Source organism: Ornithodoros turicata, chromosome 8 (assembly GCF_037126465.1).
Source record: "Ornithodoros turicata isolate Travis chromosome 8, ASM3712646v1, whole genome shotgun sequence".
Lineage (NCBI taxonomy): Eukaryota > Metazoa > Arthropoda > Arachnida > Ixodida > Argasidae > Ornithodoros > Ornithodoros turicata.
The window spans coordinates 20295913-20316042 of NC_088208.1; the positions used below are offsets into that span (position 1 = coordinate 20295913).

General features: G+C 45.1%; 1 protein-coding gene and 1 long non-coding RNA gene across 3 annotated transcripts in view; one reads left to right on the plus strand and one right to left on the minus strand.

Annotated features, from left to right (window-relative positions):
* LOC135366635 (ecdysone receptor-like) overlaps positions 1-17355 on the plus strand; it is a 152964-nt gene extending 135609 nt beyond the window's left edge. For both annotated transcript variants that reach the window (XM_064599426.1, XM_064599427.1), the window contains 6 exons: positions 3882-4055; positions 5050-5190; positions 6566-6852; positions 7519-7674; positions 8794-9016; positions 11978-17355. In XM_064599426.1, the coding sequence (XP_064455496.1) occupies positions 3882-4055; positions 5050-5190; positions 6566-6852; positions 7519-7674; positions 8794-9016; positions 11978-12219 (1223 nt within the window). In that variant the 3' untranslated portion in view covers positions 12220-17355. The remainder of the gene's footprint in view (positions 1-3881; positions 4056-5049; positions 5191-6565; positions 6853-7518; positions 7675-8793; positions 9017-11977) is intronic.
* Positions 923-1708, minus strand: LOC135366639 (uncharacterized). The gene is made up of 2 exons (XR_010414241.1): positions 1582-1708; positions 923-1456 (listed from the first exon to the last, which is right to left on the minus strand). It is a non-coding gene; the product is annotated as an uncharacterized LOC135366639 (long non-coding RNA).
* Positions 17356-20130: the final 2775 nt, after the last annotated feature.

The following is a 20130-nucleotide window of genomic DNA, read 5'->3' on the forward strand; positions in this document are numbered from 1 at the left end:
GGAGAGGGGAGGGGGGACATGTGTTGCGGGAAAAAAAAAAGACTCCGCCTTCCCTTTTTGTCCAAGTCGTGGAGGAAGACGGGAGCAAAAAGGTGGGACGGCAGGAGGCAAGATGTTTGTCGGCCTTGGAAAGGCCTAGCTATGATGGGGGGGGGGGGGGGGGGGGGATTGCTCGCGTTACAGAGTGGGCTGCAGCTGTTTTTAGGGGGTCATAAGATTAGGAGAGCAGCAAGGAGGGAGGAAGAAAATGTTTTTTAGCCGTCGCGGGTTCGGCGGTAGTGGTGGTGGCCGCATTTCCGGGTGACCCATCTTTTTGCTGCTTTTTGCGTTGTCTGTGTTGGGAAGGAGCTCGCTTTTGATGGCCTTGACACAGTAATGGACCGCGCGACAGACCGTCGCGGATGTGGAGGAATATTGATGGATTTTGCGCTGCTCTGGCCGCAAGTTAGTGGTGTGCTTGAGAGTGAAACTGAAAAAAAATATATATATTTCTCTGTGCGATGTTTCGCTTCAACATTTGTGTCAGAAAATATTGTAAAAAATGTGTGTGTGTGGTGAACGTTTGTGTTGACCCTCACTTTCATGTTCTGTTGTGGTTGCGTTCCACGATACAGTACCCCCCAGTCGTTCGTAACTTGGGGCAGTAATGTAAATATACACACTCGTGCAGTCCATATGTAATGCAGTCCAATTCGTGGTCGTAGTATTCAGGCCATTTGCGAAAGAAACGAATGTGCACATCACTTGGACGTTTGCAAACTTGCTTTTAAGCTGTAATTTGTGGTTGAAGGCGGAAAATGTAGCTGATACACTGTGTATACACACAAATGTGCTGCTTCGGATCACTTCATATCGTTTGATGGGATTTAAAATGGACCGAATAACGTCGAGGTGCGAGGAAATGAAATGATGCTACATCACGAAGGCACAGGGTGCAGCATTTATTATCAGTAACACGCCGGACTCAGTGACATACAGCTCTAGAATTTGCTGTTGCTTTTACTGATAAGTGGGATAGGGAGTTCCATCGGAACGACCTTTGTACGGCATATCGAAACAAAAGCTACAGGAAATCCATCCTACGAATGGCCCTACTCTCGCAAGCAGGAAAAGTAATATGGCACTGCATAATCGTTCCACGCAAATGCAAAGTACACACCGAGACGCATTTCGAAAACTCATAGATTATAGTTTGTTACTAAGAGGAACATGCCCACAGAACGTGCCGTGTCACGTTTTCTGTTCGCCCGAATGAGAAATCCAATCTGATCCAATCCAATCCATTGCACAGTTCGCTTCGAGTGGCCTCGTGACTGCAAGTGTCGTCTGCGTCACAACGCCGACCAGCCAGCTGGAATGAGAAATTCAATCTGATCCAATCCAATCCACTGCACTGTTCGCTTCGAGTGGCCTCGTGATTGCAAGTGTCGTCTGCGACACAACGCCGACCAGCCAGCTGGAATGAGAAATCCAATCTGATCCAATCCAATCCATTGCACTGTACGCTTCGTGGCCTCGTGATTGCGAGTGTCGTCTGCGACACAACGCCAACCAGCCAGCTGGAATTAGGTGCAAACAAACCTAAATTGCGTGCGGCATCTTGAAGGGCGTGCACATTCCGCTTGTCTCTCGGTGTTCCTGGCTCGAGCCCGATTCCACGACCGACCTTGACGTTTTCAGACTGCCTGCCAGTGTTTCCAGGCTGGAGTCCAAAGCATCCTATTTATAGAGCGCATCTTTGCTTTCCCGTTTTTCTTTTCACCGAATCATCTTAGTTGCCAAACTCTTTTTCGATCTTTTATGTCGAGTCACCTCATGGTTCGGGAACGCAGCATGCTAGGATAACAAAATAATCACTGCTTCTTTTCTCGCTTTCAACAAAACGTTTATCATCGGCTTCAGCTCTGGAAGTGTATCGCACTCTAAATAGCTGATACAGTGGCTTACTACTGTGTATTACTTACTACGCCGTATATTATTCCGGTCTGCAGATAGCCAAATTGAATTTCCGCCTTTCCCCAATAACGTAAGCTCACACATTTATCCACCCGAGAGGCAGTCATCCGAACAGGTGCCCGGGAACGACAAATGTATCCCGTCTTTACGACTTCTGCTTATGAAAGAGACAACGGAGAGCTCCGAGATTTACACGTTTGGGATTACGTGAGCATTACCGAGAGGAAGGCAAGCATAACAAGCAGGTATGAAAACCAGCTTGGTAGAATGGGGTGAGTGGACGAATAAAGGGTACTTGTTGGAAGACCGGTTCTCCCGAGAGAAATGCTTTCCCCCTCACCCGCGCACCGTTTTGCTTTTTGCTTGCACGTGCTCATGGCGCGTGCGCTGTGTCGTCTGCTAAAAATACTGGCGTGCTTTCGCTCCTCGTCGTTGCGTCGTTTGGAGCCAGTGTGTTTCTCCTTGCTGTCTTTTCTTGTATTTTGACCTTTCTGTGAAGTCCGTGACGGCTTTTCTTTTGTTAGAGGGGTTCCTTTACCCTTCAAGGACGACATGTTTTGCGCGGCGAACAACCGTGCGTGATGCGTGACTGACGCATGGGAATATAAAATATAGGGTGGTCCGCCGCTCTGCGATCAAAGCTGTGGGTTTTCACTGTGGCATGCATGTGGACAGGGAAAATTGGCAACGCTGTCGTCAGTGCCAGGTAGCGACACCCATATGCAAGACGTAAAGAAGAATGGAAGGCACTTCGAACTCCTTTTTGCCGCATTATATGAATATACTCCTTCTGGAACTGTCACGCAATTTTTTTTCTTCGTTTGGGAAACGCGAATAACCTGGGAAAATTCGTTTGCAAGGATGCGCGGAGCGGCTGCGATCTCGTCCACTCCGCTCCTCGTGTGGTGACGTCAGGTCAGCGGAGCGCGTGTTATTGGTTGCCGAGTGTCGCCTGCTTGCGAGAACGACCAGTCGAAGACGCGAGATGGGTGGAGCAGAATGTAACTGCGGAGAAAAGAGAAAGAAAGAAAGAACAGAGAAGGCGCGCTCTTCACTATTGGCCGACTGACATGACGTCACGGACTGACAGCCGAGGGAAGCAACCTTTGTGACCCGAGAGATTGAAAGCTCTCTTTAGCTCCGGAATTGCACTTCACTCGTATTTTTTGTGCGAGTTGTACTCATATATCCCAGGGCTTGTAATACTAATTCCGACTTCCTTCTGTTTTTTTTTTTTTTTTTTTTTTCAAGTTCTTTCGTACTCCTTTGACCCTAATCGCTCTGCAAATACCATTGTAGTTTTCACGAACATAAATTTTGAAAATAAAGCTGTTGAAGATGAAATTGGTGTGCGCCATTTGTTCTCCTTCGAGAAATTTGTAATTTCACATTTGACTAGATATTTAACATGCCTCTCCTGTGGTGTCCACTGCAAAAAGAAATATCAAGGCGTGTGCTGTTGGATCTGACATCGCCGCAGGTGTCTCTGCCGGTGAGGCAGCGTGAGATGTCACATGTTTACAACGACCATTGGGAATGGCAGTACGTCTCGCTCTTCTGATGTCAGAGCTCGACGCGTACATGTACACGCGAAGTGTGTATATGCCACAAAGTATAAAGTCATGTAGAAAACTTCTCTCTTTTTTTTTCTTCTGTATACTGTGCCGCAAATTACGACATGTGCGTGATGTAATACGATGACGCCACATCAGTTTTTTTTTTCTCAACAAACCACATCCGAGACATTACTTTCGCAATGAACTTTTCTCCAAAGAATGATACAGCTGTTGTGCGTTTCATGGCCACAGCTGTTTGTCCTCAGTACAATGCACTCGGAGAGTGTATCTCGGTCAGTGTAACCTTGGCTGTCGTGCTGTTTCTGCAGACGAGATGATTTTTGTAACGTCTCTCCTCTTGTTTGACAGGCAAAGAGGAAATGAGTCCGAGCAGTGGCGTAAATGGCTACTACGTGGACAGTTTCGGAGATGCCAAGAAGAAAAAGGGTCCCGCTCCAAGACAACAGGAAGAGCTGTGTCTCGTGTGCGGTGACAGGGCGTCAGGGTACCACTACAACGCACTCACCTGCGAGGGGTGCAAAGGTATGGGATCAAATTTTTGTGGCTTTGTGCATCACACGACAGACGGGCAGCAAGGATAACTCTTTTGCTCATACAGTCAAACTCCTTTACAACGAAGCTCAGGGGACAGCAAAAAAAGTTCGCAGTAAAGGTATTTTCGTTAAAAAGGGATGTCCATTATTGGACCTATAGGCTCCAGCGGGACCGCAAAAAAATTTCGCTGTAGTGGTATTTTCGTTAAAAAGGTGTTCGCTATAAAGGAGTTTGACTGTATTGGAAAACCGTTTGTAATAAAAGCTCGGAGTAATTTAAAAAAAAACTAATCTAGGTTTGTAATCTCAGTTTATGACTGTGGCTGTTTGTGATTGAAACAGAGTTGTGTGTGCATAGCTGCCCTCAGCTTCAGTATGTTTGTCTTCACTATCATATTTTCATTGAATTAATTTCAATTTTATTCTCAGTTCTCAACATACAATAATAATAATAATAATATTTATTAAACCCATATATAAAACATTATTGAGCAGTGAGAAGAAACTTGAATTAATTAATTATATATCATAAGCCATGCCACATCAACGTGAAATTACAGCACCCCCAAGATATTTACACGTTTGCAACTACTAGTTCACAATAACCAGACTACTGTTACATTATTGTCTGTGTGTCAAAGTGCAATACCATAGCCGTGACAATAATATAGATAACATGGTTACTTTGCTTAAGAGGATTAGTTAGGGATGCATTTGAATGGGATTTGCCCTTTAATGATGTCAATAAAGAAAGACTCCCCCAAAAGATTGGACACCAATAAATGTGCCAGTAACTTTACACATATGTTTACCTTTTACTGGAATGTTTAAGTTTTACAGTGCTCCCTTAAGATGCAGAAAACTATATAAAATATTTAAAACTATCTTTAAAAGGAGTCTGTTTCGTTGTAGCTTACTGTAAGATTATTGCATTGTCTCGTGGCAGATCTCTCACTTAACGCTGTGTTTTGCACCATGTGCAGGTTTCTTCAGGAGAAGCATAACGAAAAATGCTGTGTATCAGTGCAAGTATGGCAATAACTGTGACATCGACATGTACATGCGGCGCAAGTGTCAAGAGTGCCGCCTCAAAAAGTGCCTCAGTGTTGGGATGCGGCCTGAATGTGAGTCTTTTTTTACCGCAGAGGTGGAATAGCTTTGACGCGAGCTGACAAACAGAGACAGTCACTCTTGTTATATAGCGAAGTTGCTTCTTGGGAATTATGTTACATGAGGAGGGTGGGAATATGTTTGTTGTGAAAGAGAAAAGATTGGCCAGGTATAGGTCAAATTGCCATTCAAGAAAGAAAAACAAAGAAAGAAAGAAGGCAAATGAAACGCAGTGAGTCAATTATCATGTGAGTAAGTAAAATGGTATCGTGTTACATGAATATATAATAATTGGGAGTAAGTTTACTGTACATGGTCCCGACCACAAACCAGATATTTTGTACCATGTATTGGGAACAGCACCTGTTAAACAAAATGTGCGCTGTTGGCATGAGTTATTGTAATGCAACACTGCCTCTTCAGTTCTTCTTAGCCATCCTGTTATATGTTGGTTCCACGGGAATTTTTGGGCATTAGTTAGGTGGTTGTTAGCATCACTGGGGAACTCTTGGGGACATGAGCAGTCTCTTTCTCGAGTATGTGCCTTATTTCGCACCATTTGAAAGCACATTGTATGTCCTTGGGATGTAAATGACGTAAATGTAAAAAAAAAATGATGTAAGTGATGCTCACATTTAGGAAGTTAGGGCTTCGTATAAGTATGTTGCAGTCTCAGTATCTACGGAGCACTGCATGGGCTTGGGCTTACCCGACAACCCGAGGGTAAAGCCTTCTTTTTCCAGGCCTGGGCTGAGATCGGCGGGTTTAACATTGTGGGCCTGGGCTCGAGCATGTGTTACCCACTGTTAGTTAGCCACGGTCAACTTTTACAGCCCAGTGCACTGGGCTGGGCCTGGTAGCCTATAAGTTTCTCGGGACAAGCCTGGCTCGGGAAGCCTAGAAGTTCTTCGGACTTGAGCCTAAGAATATGGCCCGTGCAGTGCTCTAATCTACATTATAGCTGATGAAGAATCGTTCCATTTGCTGGTTACTACTGAGGCCGTCCAGTTTATAATAAAGATAACGTAGCATGCATTCCAACTGTTACCTCTGTCACATGGGCACCCTTCAATGACCATTCAGACCAATGGCCATTGAAGATGTGCGTGGCGCCACCAAGTATGTAACGTGTCAACTTCTCAAAGAGCATTGGACCCAATGCTCTTTGACACATTGCATGCTTGGTGGCGCTACGTGCATGTTCAATGGTCATTGCAGACTGCCCGTGTGAGAGAGGTCTTAAAAAAGTTATAATACGGGGGCAATTTTGCTGGCAAATTTCGCATGTTGGCAAACGATGACCATTTCAGCATGCAGTGCATTGTGTGAGCCACAGAGCCGATTGAACGGACGTAGTGCTGGGGCTTACGCCTCCGGGATTTCTTACAGGCGTGGTCCCTGAGTACCAATGTGCTATCAAGCGGGAGTCAAAGAAGGCACAGAAGGACAAGGACCGGCCCAACAGCACGACGCGAGATGCAGGTCCCCTGACACCGGGCAGCGCCGGTGGGGGCCGGGAGAGTGGGAGCGGTTCGGACGAGGAGAAGAAGCCAATCATAGTGCCCATAACGGGCATCAAACCATTGTCGGCATCCCAGGAGGACCTCATCAATAAGCTAGTCTACTACCAGCAGGAGTTTGAGTCTCCTTCGGAAGAAGATATGAAAAAGACTACCGTACGTACCGCTACTAAAAAACTGTCTTCTGGCAGTACTGTCATACTATAGCGTAACTGTAACTGTAACCGTAACTGTAACGTGCCGTCTTTTTGGCTTATTAGTACTCTGTGGTCTATCCAGAATCTCAAGCAGGGGGTGTTGCAAAAAATGGGGGCAGGGGTTATTATTACAGTTACGTAAAAAAAAACTAACTAAAAAAAAGAACTATGTATTACTGCTAAACATGTGTCTAAAGCAGAAATAACCCCACCCCCCCACCGTAAGGAGTACACGGGAAAGAAGAGCAGGGGGTGCCGCAAAACATTTGGGGGGGTGCAAGGGGTATCGATAAGTCACTGTTAGTGTTGTATACTCATACTAAAGCTCTAAATGGACAGACACTCAGTGAAGACGAACAAGACACAAGCTCAACATTCAGAAACTTTGTTTAAATACATCTGTATGAAAGCGTACCACAAGGAAAAAAAGGGGGGAGTTTTAAAAAGTATTTAAGGTTGGGGAAACATATGAATAAGTTTTTTTAAAGTTGCGTCTGTGTCTTGTCTGTCTTCACTGTGTTCCTGTTCGTTTTTAGTGTGACTATGTGCTACTAACGTGTTTCGAGAAGGCAGAGCTGGATGAAGGATAAGGATCATATAGCAACTTCCCTTTGTGGGCCCGCAGGCATTTCCCCTCGGAGACAGCGAAGAAGACAACCAGCGGAGGTTTCAGCATATTACTGAGATCACCATCCTCACAGTGCAGCTTATTGTGGAATTCTCCAAGAGGGTGCCGGGATTCGACACGCTCTTACGGGAGGACCAGATCACGCTTCTCAAGGTACGCATTCGGAAACTGCCACAGAAAAGTGATATATACCGTAGACGTATTTTTGTTCGCGATGTATTAATTTTTGCGAATTTCATTTGGGAAGTTATTCGCGAGTATTTAATTTCGCGATTCCAGGTCTGTTTCCTTCCGTGGGATCAATGTCAAGCTGTGTTCGCGAGTACATTTTTTGCGATTTTTTTAGTGGTCGCAAAATTTGCGAGAATTAATACATGGTGAATAAAAATACGTTTACAGTATGTTCTTGATAAATTCAAGTTGTACGGTGGATTAAAAACAGGATTAAAATGTCCTTGTATATTTCTCCTAGCAAACATTCTTCAATATGCTTAATGATTGATTGTTTGGTGTAACAATGTCGCGTATTGTGCAAAAAAATAGCAATGTCAACAAAAAAACGTAGGCCGTCATGCTCAAAGTGGCTCACTTCAGATTAAGGAACGAAACACATGTTGCTATATATACTACAGAGATTTACAATTTTTCCAGGCATAGAATTCTTAATATAATCGCATGTCACATTCCAAGTGGCACATTTGTAGTGCAAAGCACTTTTTATACGCGCAAATAAATCTGCAATAGAATGAAATACCAATACGAAAAGGTTTCCCTTCATGTTTGAAATAAACACTATAGAACCTGAAGTTTTCGGGAACTATTTCTTTTTCTAAATTTGGAGGGGTGAAAATCTGGTAAAGAAACATGCGCTCTAAATTCATGCAAATTTGAGTGGAAAAACTTCAAGTATGTTAAATTTGGGGAGAAATTGGGTTCAGTTACTCAAACTAACTGTACTGATTTGATACAAACGGTGATGTAACTGCGTTTGCTGTCAAACAAGTTAGCGCGCATTCCTACGGACGTCTCAGAAAGGGCAATTGGCCCGGCAAAAATTGGGTTTCGCCCTAAAGAGACAACCTTCAATTCGGGAAAGAATTGAGTTAAGCCCTGAAACTTCAGGCTCTAGCTATGCAGTAGGATCTCAGCACCCCCCCTCTGGCTATGCCCCTGGTGCAGTTTAGTTACTTTTTTGTGTATGTAGTACTTTTGGAAGTAACTTTTTCCAAGACTGTGAAAGGCTATACGATTCCATTCGTCTTTTATTTGCAGGCTTGTTCGAGTGAAGTGATGATGTTGCGTGGTGCTCGGAAATACGACGTCAAGACTGACTCTATAGTGTTTGCCAACAATCAGCCCTACACACGCGACAACTACCGCAGTGCCAGCGTAGGCGATTCAGCGGACGCTCTCTTCCGCTTCTGCCGCAAGATGTGCCAGTTACGGGTGGACAACGCAGAGTATGCCTTGCTGACGGCCATCGTTATATTCTCTGGTAAGCGATTCCTCCCAGCTCGCCAAACAAAAATTCGGGGGCGGCTGTTGTACAGGTGGAGACCCGGACATACGGTAATCTCCTATGTGACCATTGGGTCAAGTGTTGGTTGTGCTAGTGGCCGCTTGAAGCTCTACTTTGGAATACCGGGGAGGGAGGAAATTATGCGTACATTGCAGCCATTGTTCAACGATGAAGGTGAAAGTCACTGAAAAGGTTAGCCAGCTGTAGGGATCGAACCCACATCTTCTGGATTACCGGTTTTTTACCTATTTTTACCGGTTTTACTGGTTTGTATCTGTCCCTTCTATGTTGTTCCAGCCTCAGAACATCAGTTTCTCTCTTGCCATTGTTCGTCTGCTGTTTGCTATGCGTGGATGACGCCCTTCTCAATAAACCTCTACCCGAGAGACGTCATCATGACGTTGGTAGACACACGGAAACCAAAACAGATCGGAAGGGGAGAGCTGAGTTCCACGAATGGGCGATTGTTTGCTGCGTCCTATTGAAAGAAAAGTAGGACCGAAGGTCGCGTCCTTTTCAGAGACCATCGTAATCCCCTCACGACCGTGGCCTTCGGGCGCGACCTTGTTCGCTACTATCTTTGAACGTAGTTCAACTCTACCAAATTCGTGGCGCTGTCGAACACCATGACGTCATTTGTTCACAAACAGGGAGAGGTCTATTGTAAACTTTGCTGATACCACGCCCGTGATTGAGCAGACGGTGCCACAATTTTGGCGAATCACGCGGTAAGTAGAGCCTCAAGTTTTCGGGAAACTTTTTTCTTTTTTTTTTTTTCAGAATTGAGGAGGTAAAAATCGGAGAAATAGATTCATGTTCTAAAAACATGCAGATTTGGTTGGACACCTTTCCAGCATTGTAAATTGAGGGAGAAATCTGTCTTTATTTCTCAAAGCAGTGCACAACCAAGATGTTTTTACCTAATGACCTTGTTCACAAAAAGCATGGTACTCATCTGTAATAGTTCATCATTCATGCTGGACCTACGTGGATTCTGTTCTTTTGACAAAGTCGTTGATTCTGCGTCCTCGCTGGCGAATGAGCGTGTCTGTCAGCGTGAGCCGCTGTCTCCGTTCACCGCTAGCCTTTTTCGCACCTGACTTACCAACATGTCGGCGGAAGTGGTCTTACGGCTTTGTCTGGTTCCGGCGAGATTTCAATTGTGCGGTACTTGCTAGAAAGCAACACTGTTGCCGCGGCGGCAGGTGAAGTCGACGGAGTTTAAGGTGCACCAGTTCCACCTTTTTTTTACATACTTTTGCCGTCGTGCCATCGAACCACCATTCGTTGGTTGCTCCGTCTACAGCCACGCTCTTGATACCGCTCGAAACATTCTCGCATGGTTGCAGACTGCGGAGTTCGTCAACAGCTGCCGCTGGATACTGATTTTTTTTTTCTTCCTTCGTCCCGAAGTGCCATTTCGTCGGTATTAATCGTGTTTAACCCGAAACTAGCGAGCCTCAATTCAGGTGCGGATTCGAGGAATAATCTGGTTAAACCTGAAAACTTTATGCTCTAGATAAGGAACAATGCCACCTAGTGTTACACCCCATCGTGAAGTGGCGACCGTGGGAAATACTACTACCCTGGTGTGTGCTTACTACCCTAATTTACTACTACCCAAATTTAATGCGCTCCCATGCAGAAATTGTTGACTCATCTACTTATTGTTATTGGCAAAATAGGTGGGAGATGAGCAACCTGCTCTAAACCTGAAATAGTTAGCATTGAGGACGGGACAACACAGAACACCGTTTCTGTTTCCATATCCTTGTGTCTTAAGTGTATAGTGTGCTATCCAAGCATCAACAATTCAATTTTGTGTGTGTGTGTGTGTTCTTATTTGTATTTTTAGCAGATTGTCTAATTTACCGAATTCCTGGTGTTAGCCAACCAGAGTGTGAAAGTGGACGTCTCGCATCTGAGACGTGTGATGCTGATGACTGAGATGCTTAGTGGCTGTGCTTATTGTGCGGTGCTTCCCCTTCTCCACTGCCGTTATTGGTGGCTGACTTGGCACTTTTGCAAGCTAATTTTTTTGGGGGGGATTTTCGGGTTTTACCCCAAGTGACGATTACGCAAATCTGCGTAGAAATGTGTCTTACCGGGTCTAATTCCAAAACACAAGGCCCATTATTGTGCATGTATTTCTGATCCCGCGGGTTGCCAGACCCATTCCCCCTCAATAATGCCCCAAGGGCATGTACTGAGTAGCTACCTATAAAAGTTTACCCAACATGGCTCCCATCTTGATTGTTTTCCAATAGGGATTTGGAGATTTTTGGTTTTAACTCTGGATTGCGATGTTGAATCTGTTTGAAATTTGCCACAATGAAACGTAGCGATTAAAGTTCCACGTCGATGCAGGATTTTTTTTCACCTGCATTGTGTAACTGGCGGGTATGGTGCACATGCATGGGTAAACTTTTATAGCTATCAATCAGTATGCATATCAATCATCATCAATCATATGCATATCAATCCATAGAGCCTGAAGTTTTAGGGTTTAACCCGGTTCTTCCCCGAATTTGCTCCCCAAATTGAAGGTTGCCGCTTTAGGGTGAAACCCGATTTTTACACGGCAAATTGCCCTCACTGGGATATCTATAGGAATGCACAAACGTACTTATTTGGCAGCAAATGCAGTTCCATCACCGTTTGTACCAAACCACTACACTTAGTTTGAGTAACCGAGCCCGATTTCTCCTCGAATTTAGCATACTGGAAGTTTTTTCACCCGAATTCGCACGAATTTAGTGCACATATTTATTTACCTGATGTTTACCTCCTGAATTTAGAAAAAAATATTTCCCAAAAACTTCAGGCTCTATCAATCAATAGCGTGCTGCATATCAGTCAATCAATCACTAGCATGCTGCATATCAATCAATCGATAAATTGCAGTCACGTTCACAAACTATGCTTGGTGCTCCACAGAACGGCCGTGCCTGGTGGACCCCCACAAGGTGGAACGCATCCAGGAATACTACATCGAGACGCTGCGCATGTACTCCGAGAACCACCGGCCGCCCGGCAAGAACTACTTTGCCCGTCTCCTGTCCACCCTCACGGAGCTGCGCACGCTGGGCAACATGAACGCCGAGATGTGCTTCTCCCTCAAGGTGCAGAACAAGAAGCTGCCTCCATTCCTAGCCGAGATCTGGGACATCCAGGAGTGAGCGCAGAAGGAGTGGACTCGTTGAGCCGTCGTGTTTTTTTTTTTTGTGTCATGTTTTTTTTCAAGCGGGCATTGTGGACTTCATCGCGCCAGACAAAGCACTGCACCACGGCTTGGGCGGAGACTGTGCAGAAGGAGGGAAGGCTGCTCCAAAAGGGGAAGAGGCAGATTTTTTAAAATTTTTTTTAACCCTTTCATTTTTTTTGTTATCGTTCATTCCAGCCCTAGCATTGTGGTATCGACATGCCAGCAGAGTTGAGGTCGTCTCGGCAAAGTTACAGAGGCTGAAAGAGAGAGGTCCCCCCCCCCTTTTACGATGTACAGTGCACGCGTATGTTTTGTTTTTAGTGACTGTTTTTAAAAGGCCTAAATTGAGATGAAATCGTTACGTATTTTTACGCCGATCGCGGTCTTTTTGAGAGTGTTTTAACATGTTCTACCTCGTTGTACCTCTTTTCTTATGAATTTCATTTTTCTCCCTAGTCTTACCACAAAGTGCCTTATAGAGACAGGATGCTAAATTAGCGTCCTCTACCTCTTTGTCTTAGCGTCGCGGCAGGATTTAAAAAAAAAAAAAAAGGAGATGCGCTCGCACCCGATTCCCCTCTCTTTCTTTCTCTCGAGACAGAGTCTTCTTTTAAACACCGCGTTAAGTTTTTAAGGGCAGCAGCACCACCGACAAAGTGCAAACAAGAAAAAAAAAAGATATCGAGGAACTCGGCGTACTTAGCTGCTGAAGTTACGATGGTTGTGATGATGCGCGGAGCCAAATACGGAGAGACGACGACGTTTCATGTTCGTTAAAGAGCAGCTCTTGGCAACGCATGCACACAATGCTGGGTGCGTTTACATGACGGGTACGGTCGCGAAGTCAACGCACAAAGTTTTGGAGAGTGTACAAAGGATGATGTGAGTGGGCGGTTCCGTACCGCTTCCAAGCCCCCGTAACAGAGGTACGACTGTAAATATATTGCCTGCAGATGCGTGTGTGTGTGTGTTCGGGGAGAATTCTACCGGTGACAATGATGGAGATGTACCCATACGTTTAGAACTCTGTCATGCCAGCCCTCTTCCCCCTTTGTTCAGTGCATTTTCCCCCCTTTCGTGCGGCGCTGGCCATGCCGGGCGGCGCGCGTGTGAAATATTATGTGTACCTTGTCGATCTCAAGACTTCGCCGTCGGAACTATGGTGCATCAAAGGACTGGGCAAAACAAAGGGAAAAAAAAAAAATGTCGACGTGTTTATCTTCCTCATCTGTGTCACGGAACGTTTTGTGTTTCTCTTTCGCATCCCATGGCAGCAACATTGCATGAACAGTGCCAGAGAAGGAAATACAAAAAAAAAAAAAGGACAGCACTTTCTTTCTCCGCAGTTCAAAGTTTTTTAACTACGGCCCCCCCACCCCTCCCACTATGAATCTCAAAACAATGCCACAGGGACAGAAACTGCCATCTTTCCTGTTTTTTTTTATTTTTTAGTTTCCCATCGCGAAGATTCAGAGCTCGCGTAACACAGTGGTGCTTTTTCATCTCTAGCTCAGTGGGACCGTCACCGCTGTACAGCGACTGGTGGCGTGCGTCTTGGCTTTCTCCGAGAAAAATACTGTGTGACACAAAGAAGGGCAATTTGTGCAGATGAACTGATTTATTTTATTGGGAACGACTACTGCTTCGACGACTACGATTTCTCATGGTTTCGGTACATCCGCATCACCATTGACATCAACAGCTTTGCTCTGGTTCGAGCACACCGCATCTTGTGTTTGCGCCCTTGTTGTTCTCATGTTAAGCCAGGTTGTTTGTTTACCTGGATGTGCGGGTGGGCACCTAGACCTGTTTGTGAAACAAATCGCTTTGAGAAAGAAATTATGTTATGAATATGAGTATTTAAGATCATGTCAGAGCACATAACATTCATGCCCATGGCTAACTGTGTACCTGACTCGGCATCTCCCTCAACGGACATGAAGTGCTCTTTAAAATTTTTTTCAAAAGTCATCTTGTTTAAAACTTCAGAGTATCCCTGGAAAATGTATGCTACAAAGTGTCCGATTGGTTATGTTATGGACCCCAACAACACCGAATATCCTCTGAATGTACGAATAACGTCCTAACGGATTCATACGTCCGATGGACATCTTAGGGATGCCCGTTGGATGTGTGAATTCCTCAGGACTCCTTATAGATCCGATGGACGTCTTTCAGATATCCATCGGACGTATGAATCCGTTAGGACATCATTCGGACATCCAGAGGATATTCGGTGTTGTTGGGGAGGTTTTGCCCTGAAATTCGAAAAAAAAAAAAAACCTTGATGTTGCCCTTCCCACTCGCACACTGTATCATTGCTCATTGTTTACCATGTTAATTGTGGACATCATGCCTATTTCCAAACATGAAAAGCGCACCATGTTTTATCTTTTCTTTTAGTGTTTTTGTCCTTGTTTTTTGTAAGATACATTTTACAATCCCTGGTGGATATTTATTATTGCTCTACGAGATTTTTTTCTATGTTAGAAAAAAGCAAATGTTGCACACTGAAAACACAAATGAACGATGTCGGTCGGCGCTGTTTTCTTTTTTTTTAAACAAAGGGTGGATGGTGGCAGTTGTGTAATATAAGTAAACGCATATATATTATATCGAGAAGCGCTATATTATGTACGCAATTGTGACTTGTGGCGTTTCTATAGTTATACTAACCAGAAACAGGCAGTGAGGAAGTCTTTACGCAAAAGTGAGAGCCAGCATGCTTTGGTGGACGGAAAACAGAGCGAAGCTTGTGGCGGCGGAAGAACTGGTTACGGCTAGCTTCAGAATTGTGAACATGTACCGCAGGATCTTCCAGATGTAGTGTTTTTGCAGCATACCTATATGCGTTTCTGCTTATTATTCGTAGCTAGGGTCTCAAAGTTTCCAGACTTTTATTTTCATTTTATTCTCCTTAATGTCTGTTATTGAGAGCTGCAGGATTATACACCCCTGTCACATAAATCATTGAAACCAACTGCCATTGAGCGTGCTGCCAAGCATGCAACGTTTGTCAATCTGCCGGGGAGCATTGGATCCGGTGCCCCTCGAGAAGTTGACACGTGGCGTGCTTGGTGGCGCCACGCGCATATTCGATGGCCGTTGACTTCAATTATCATTGAAGACTGCTTGTGCGACAGGGGTATCAGACACAGCAAACGACCTCGATGTGTTCACTGCAGGATCTCGTTCGTATTAGGCGTAGTGGTGGCTGTCAGGAGAAACCATTCATTGTAGCAGGGATAGCCGCAAACATTGACTTTTTGTGTCGTACCGTACGGCATTATACTCTGTCGAGGAGTTGACTGTGATGAAGAAGTGCTACTTGTCGCTCGCGCGCGAGGATAACGGGAAAATAAACTTTGTGCCTTTATAGATGAAAGCCGTGCATATACTTTTAGCTGACGTGGCTGACGGTGCTGAAGACAAAAAAAAAATTTTTTTTTTGGAGTAGGAACATTTCTTCGTGAAATGCGCTCTGCCGTAGTGACCTTGTTACACTTTTAGCGAAGACACTTCCGTCCAGTACTTGGGAAAACTGCCGCCTTGTAGCCAGCAACATTGTGCGTCTCAACTGCCACGGTCGATTTACTAGGTGCAGCTATAGAGCTATTTTCTCTGCCATTTTTAACAGCTGCCATTGCCAATCAACCAACTTTGTGTCACCGAGCGTAACGGGGCTTTTTATCATTAATATCGTTGTAAACGTTTGTCTCCGCAAGCGTGTCCGTTGAAGACATCAGTTTACGCGCAGTTTAAAAATTTTATTTCCCGAAGACAATCTCATGTTCACAGTTCTGAGGCTAGCGGAGGTTAGAGGAGGTTTTCGGTCTAAAGGTGCATTGCAAGACAGGACTGGTGTTGTTTACCGTTGCTTCTTTCACTTCCTTTTTTTTTTTTCCTTTCTTTCACTTGGCTCTTCCCCTCATGATTCCAAGATACAGCAGTTGTGTCCTGCATTATTTGTCTTTTCCGCAGAGGTTCTAAAACAGGTGATTGGGTGGTGGAAAAAAGTGCAGTACTTCCTACGTGAAGTAATAATAATTATGAAATTCGAATGACATGCTACAAAGATAATCGAAATGTTTCCTATCTAAACATTAATAGTGCTGGAACAACTCCGCTGATGTAATAAAAAATTTTTTTGTTGCTTGTCTATCCCAACCATCGAATGCAACGTCCTGTCACGTTATAATTGCCATTTCGTACAAAAAAAAAAGAAAAGAAAAAGGAACAGTAGCTCCCTCCGTCACCGTTTCATTTCGATGCAATACAGAAGCAAGAGAATATCACGTCAACCGATCAAACTTTATTTTTGTGAGAGACGACGACGAGGCAATTACTTTGCTGGTCCTATTTCGAAGGGCCCCTATTTTTCGAGAGAGAGAGAGAGAGAAATATCTTTACACAAGAAAAAAAAAAAACAAGTTGCTGTGGTCCTCATTGTTTCCAGAACTACGGAGTTACCCCCCCCCCTTTTTTCCCGAATCTTGTTGTGAATGTCAGTTGTTCCCCCCCCCCACCCCCCGTCTCCCCCCCCCCGAGGTTGCCTTTACTATTTATTACCCCCATTTTCTCTGCCTGTGTTTCCGACCGCTTCTCGAATGAAGCGATTATTGTTGAGGAACGTTTAGTGTGCTGCATAAAGAAGAAAAATGAAAGGGGAGTCCTGTGACAGCTTTTCTGTTTCATCAAACGGAGCTATATTTAAACTTGTGAGCCATTTTTTGCTGCCTGTACTGTGCATGCCGTGCAGAGTTGTTGGTTATTTTTGCATAATTGCACTGCATACGAGAGGAAAAAAAAATTACTATTATCATGGCATTACTAACAGTGTTGTAAATAGACCGTGATGTTTGTATACTTAGGCAGTGAGAAGACAGAACAACATCCGGCTAAGTTATGTTTGTTGGAAATGTGCAAATTTCTGTTCTTTGTCCTCAAGTGATATCACAGTGCGTCGAAGACATGTACACAGGTGTGTGAAAGGAAATCGAAGAGTAGGGCTGTTGTACGCTGAGTACTTTTTTTTTTCTCTGTACAGATTGTATCTTGCAGTGTTCTATATTTTTAAAATTAAAGACCTTGGCCCGATTTACCATTATGACCGCTCGTGCTCTGTCTGCTTCTTTCATCTGCTTCTACTTTTGGAACGTGGTGAAAATTCGTAGCCGCACCTGCAGCAATGTCATTGGTGCAACCCGCATCGCACATCCTGACGCTTACCCGCATACCCGCAGACTTCGTATTTCCAACTGTACGATAGCACAAGCATAAGCTTGCCCACATCACGCTTCAAAAATAAAGCGCCATCTGTGGCGCGGAAGGGCTCATGGGAACTTGGAGACCCGCAGACTTACCCGCACCCTTACCCGCAGCCGAATGCGTACGCAGGTTTCAGCTATGCCACATGATCGTCACAGCACGAAATGATTTATTGATGCTGGGGACACTGTCCGGTAGCCAGCTACTTCTCCGACGCGCCAGACGTATGGAGACTGCTGACATAGTTGCCAGCTTATTAACGCGAAGCGTGCCAGTCGTGGATCGTGGTTCCGAAAGGTAGCCAAGGTATTTTTTTTTACGTTTTTTTTTGGGAATAGCAAGCCGACACCCTGTCTGGCTGACCTTTCCCTCGTTCCTCTTCTTTGTTTGTTTGTTTGTTATCATTAAACATATCCCCCCCCCCCATTCGGCAAACATAGTCAAGGAGTAAGCATAGCACGCGGTGCCAGTTAATGACGAAGCTGTCATCATCCCACACACCACGGAAGGAATGTATATGGGGGGAACGAAGAACGTCCTGGAAACGTATTTTGGGCCACACATACGCAATGATTCCGGTCGTGCAGCAAAAGCCAACGGGGGCTGGCTTTTGCGCTTGCGGGTATTGCAGGTATACCCGCGTAATCCGCGGAGGCAGTGCGGATCTACCCGCGCCTTACCCGCGGTAATACGGGAATGTGTACCCTCGAAGAACAAGCTTGCGCGGGTAACCGAGGGAATACAAGCACCCGCACTCGTCTTTACCAGAAAGCTACTCTCTTTGCCGCGGGGGCTGCTAACCCGAAATGCGAGGCAGTCTCGACACAAAAGGAAACGAACCTCCTGCCGAGCTCTCGTTTTCTGGGCCACCCAGAACGGAGTTTCTCGGATAATTTTTGTTTTTCGGATAAATCCGGAACCATAACAAACTGTCCAGACGGCGACGTAAAACAGGACCAACAAACCTGCAAGAAAGCGAATAAACGAAAAAAACTAGGCGAGAAGTCGCCAATCTACCATGGTCCACGCTCGTGAGGAGTCTCGCATGAGAAGTTCGAATGTGTTCACGTGTCTGACATTTCTTCTTCGTGGGAAAAATCCAGAGTGAGGGGGGGGGGGGGGGATATGTTTATTGAGAAAAAAAAAAACAAGGAAAGGTTAGTCAGAGTGAGTCTCTAAACACGAAAACGCGCAACTTGGTCCATCACACCCACTGCGAGGATCCCCTGAGAAATTCGTGCTGGATCCTCTGCCGATATTCAGCGCCCAGTCTGACGCGTCAGGGCAGAAAATAACAAAAGTTTCTTTGAATAAGCTTGGGAATAATTACCCCGTCGAATTGCTTCATGGTTATGCGAGAGGTTGCCAGAGTGGTAGGGGACAGCTTATGAACCTCTACCCGAGAAACGTCATTATGACGTTGGTAGACAGACTGAAACCGAAACAAATCTGAAGGGGAGGGCGGGGTCCCGCGAATGGGCACTTGTTCGCTACCTCCTACTGAAGGAAAAGTAGGACCGAAGGTAGTGTCCCTTCCAGGGACCATCATAATCTTCTCAAGACCGTGGCTTTCGGGCGCGACCTTGTTCGCCATTGCTTCGAGAGTAGTTCAACTCTACCAAACTGGTGGCACTGTCGAATACTATGACGTCATTTGTTTACAAACAGGTAGAGGTCTATTGGAAACAGCCTGCTCAAGAAATAGCTTTATAAAGAATCGGACGGGTGGGTCCAGGAGTAAAAGCCCTGCCAGTAATTTCAAAAATTTACAAATTAACTTGTTTTTGAGACAGCATGCTTCTATGGGCTTCACGTCCACAGATTTATTTCCTGCACTATAATAAACCGCATTGACGTTTACCTTTGCATAAAAGCTGTCAATTATAGACTATTAAAAATTTGGCTTCTCATGTGGTTTCACAGCTGGCCTGCTTGTGTTACATAAAGTGCCTTCTGAAACAAACAATATGGTTAATTAAGATTCCTGTACTCCTACTGGCGTTTTATGAGGTCCAACAGGGCTCGTCTCGCAAGAGGAACGTTTCTTTCAAAAAGAAGCTATGGGAGACGCCTCCACTTATTGGTTTGATTACCAGGAATCCACTCTAACCGTGCAAGAGCTGCAAGAATATCGCGAGCGGGCACCAGAAAGAAAGAATAGTGACATGTGGCATCGCACGTTGCTGCCTTCGTCACTCAAGAGCAAGCCTGGACTCTCATGCAAAAAGCACATCCCTACAACAAGCTGCTAACAACACAAGCAGCTATGAAGACACCTCCGCATAATATATGCTTTATTGTGTGACCAGAGAAATTATCTCTAACCGTGAACGACCTGCACAGTATGGCAAGCAGGACAGTGACCCAAATGAAGGATTGTCACCCGTGACATCACCTGTTGGTGTCTTCACTCACTCAGGGGCACCAGGGCAGTTCGCAGAACGGATGTCCCTTCGAGACGAGAAAGCAACAGATGACACCTCCGTCTGCTTGCTTTCATGACCACAGAGGTCCACTCTGACCTTGCCTGACCTGCACAATACGGCAAGAAGGAGAGTATCCCAAAAGAACGCTTGTAACCAGTGACATCACCTGTTGGCGCCTTCAGTCACTAAGA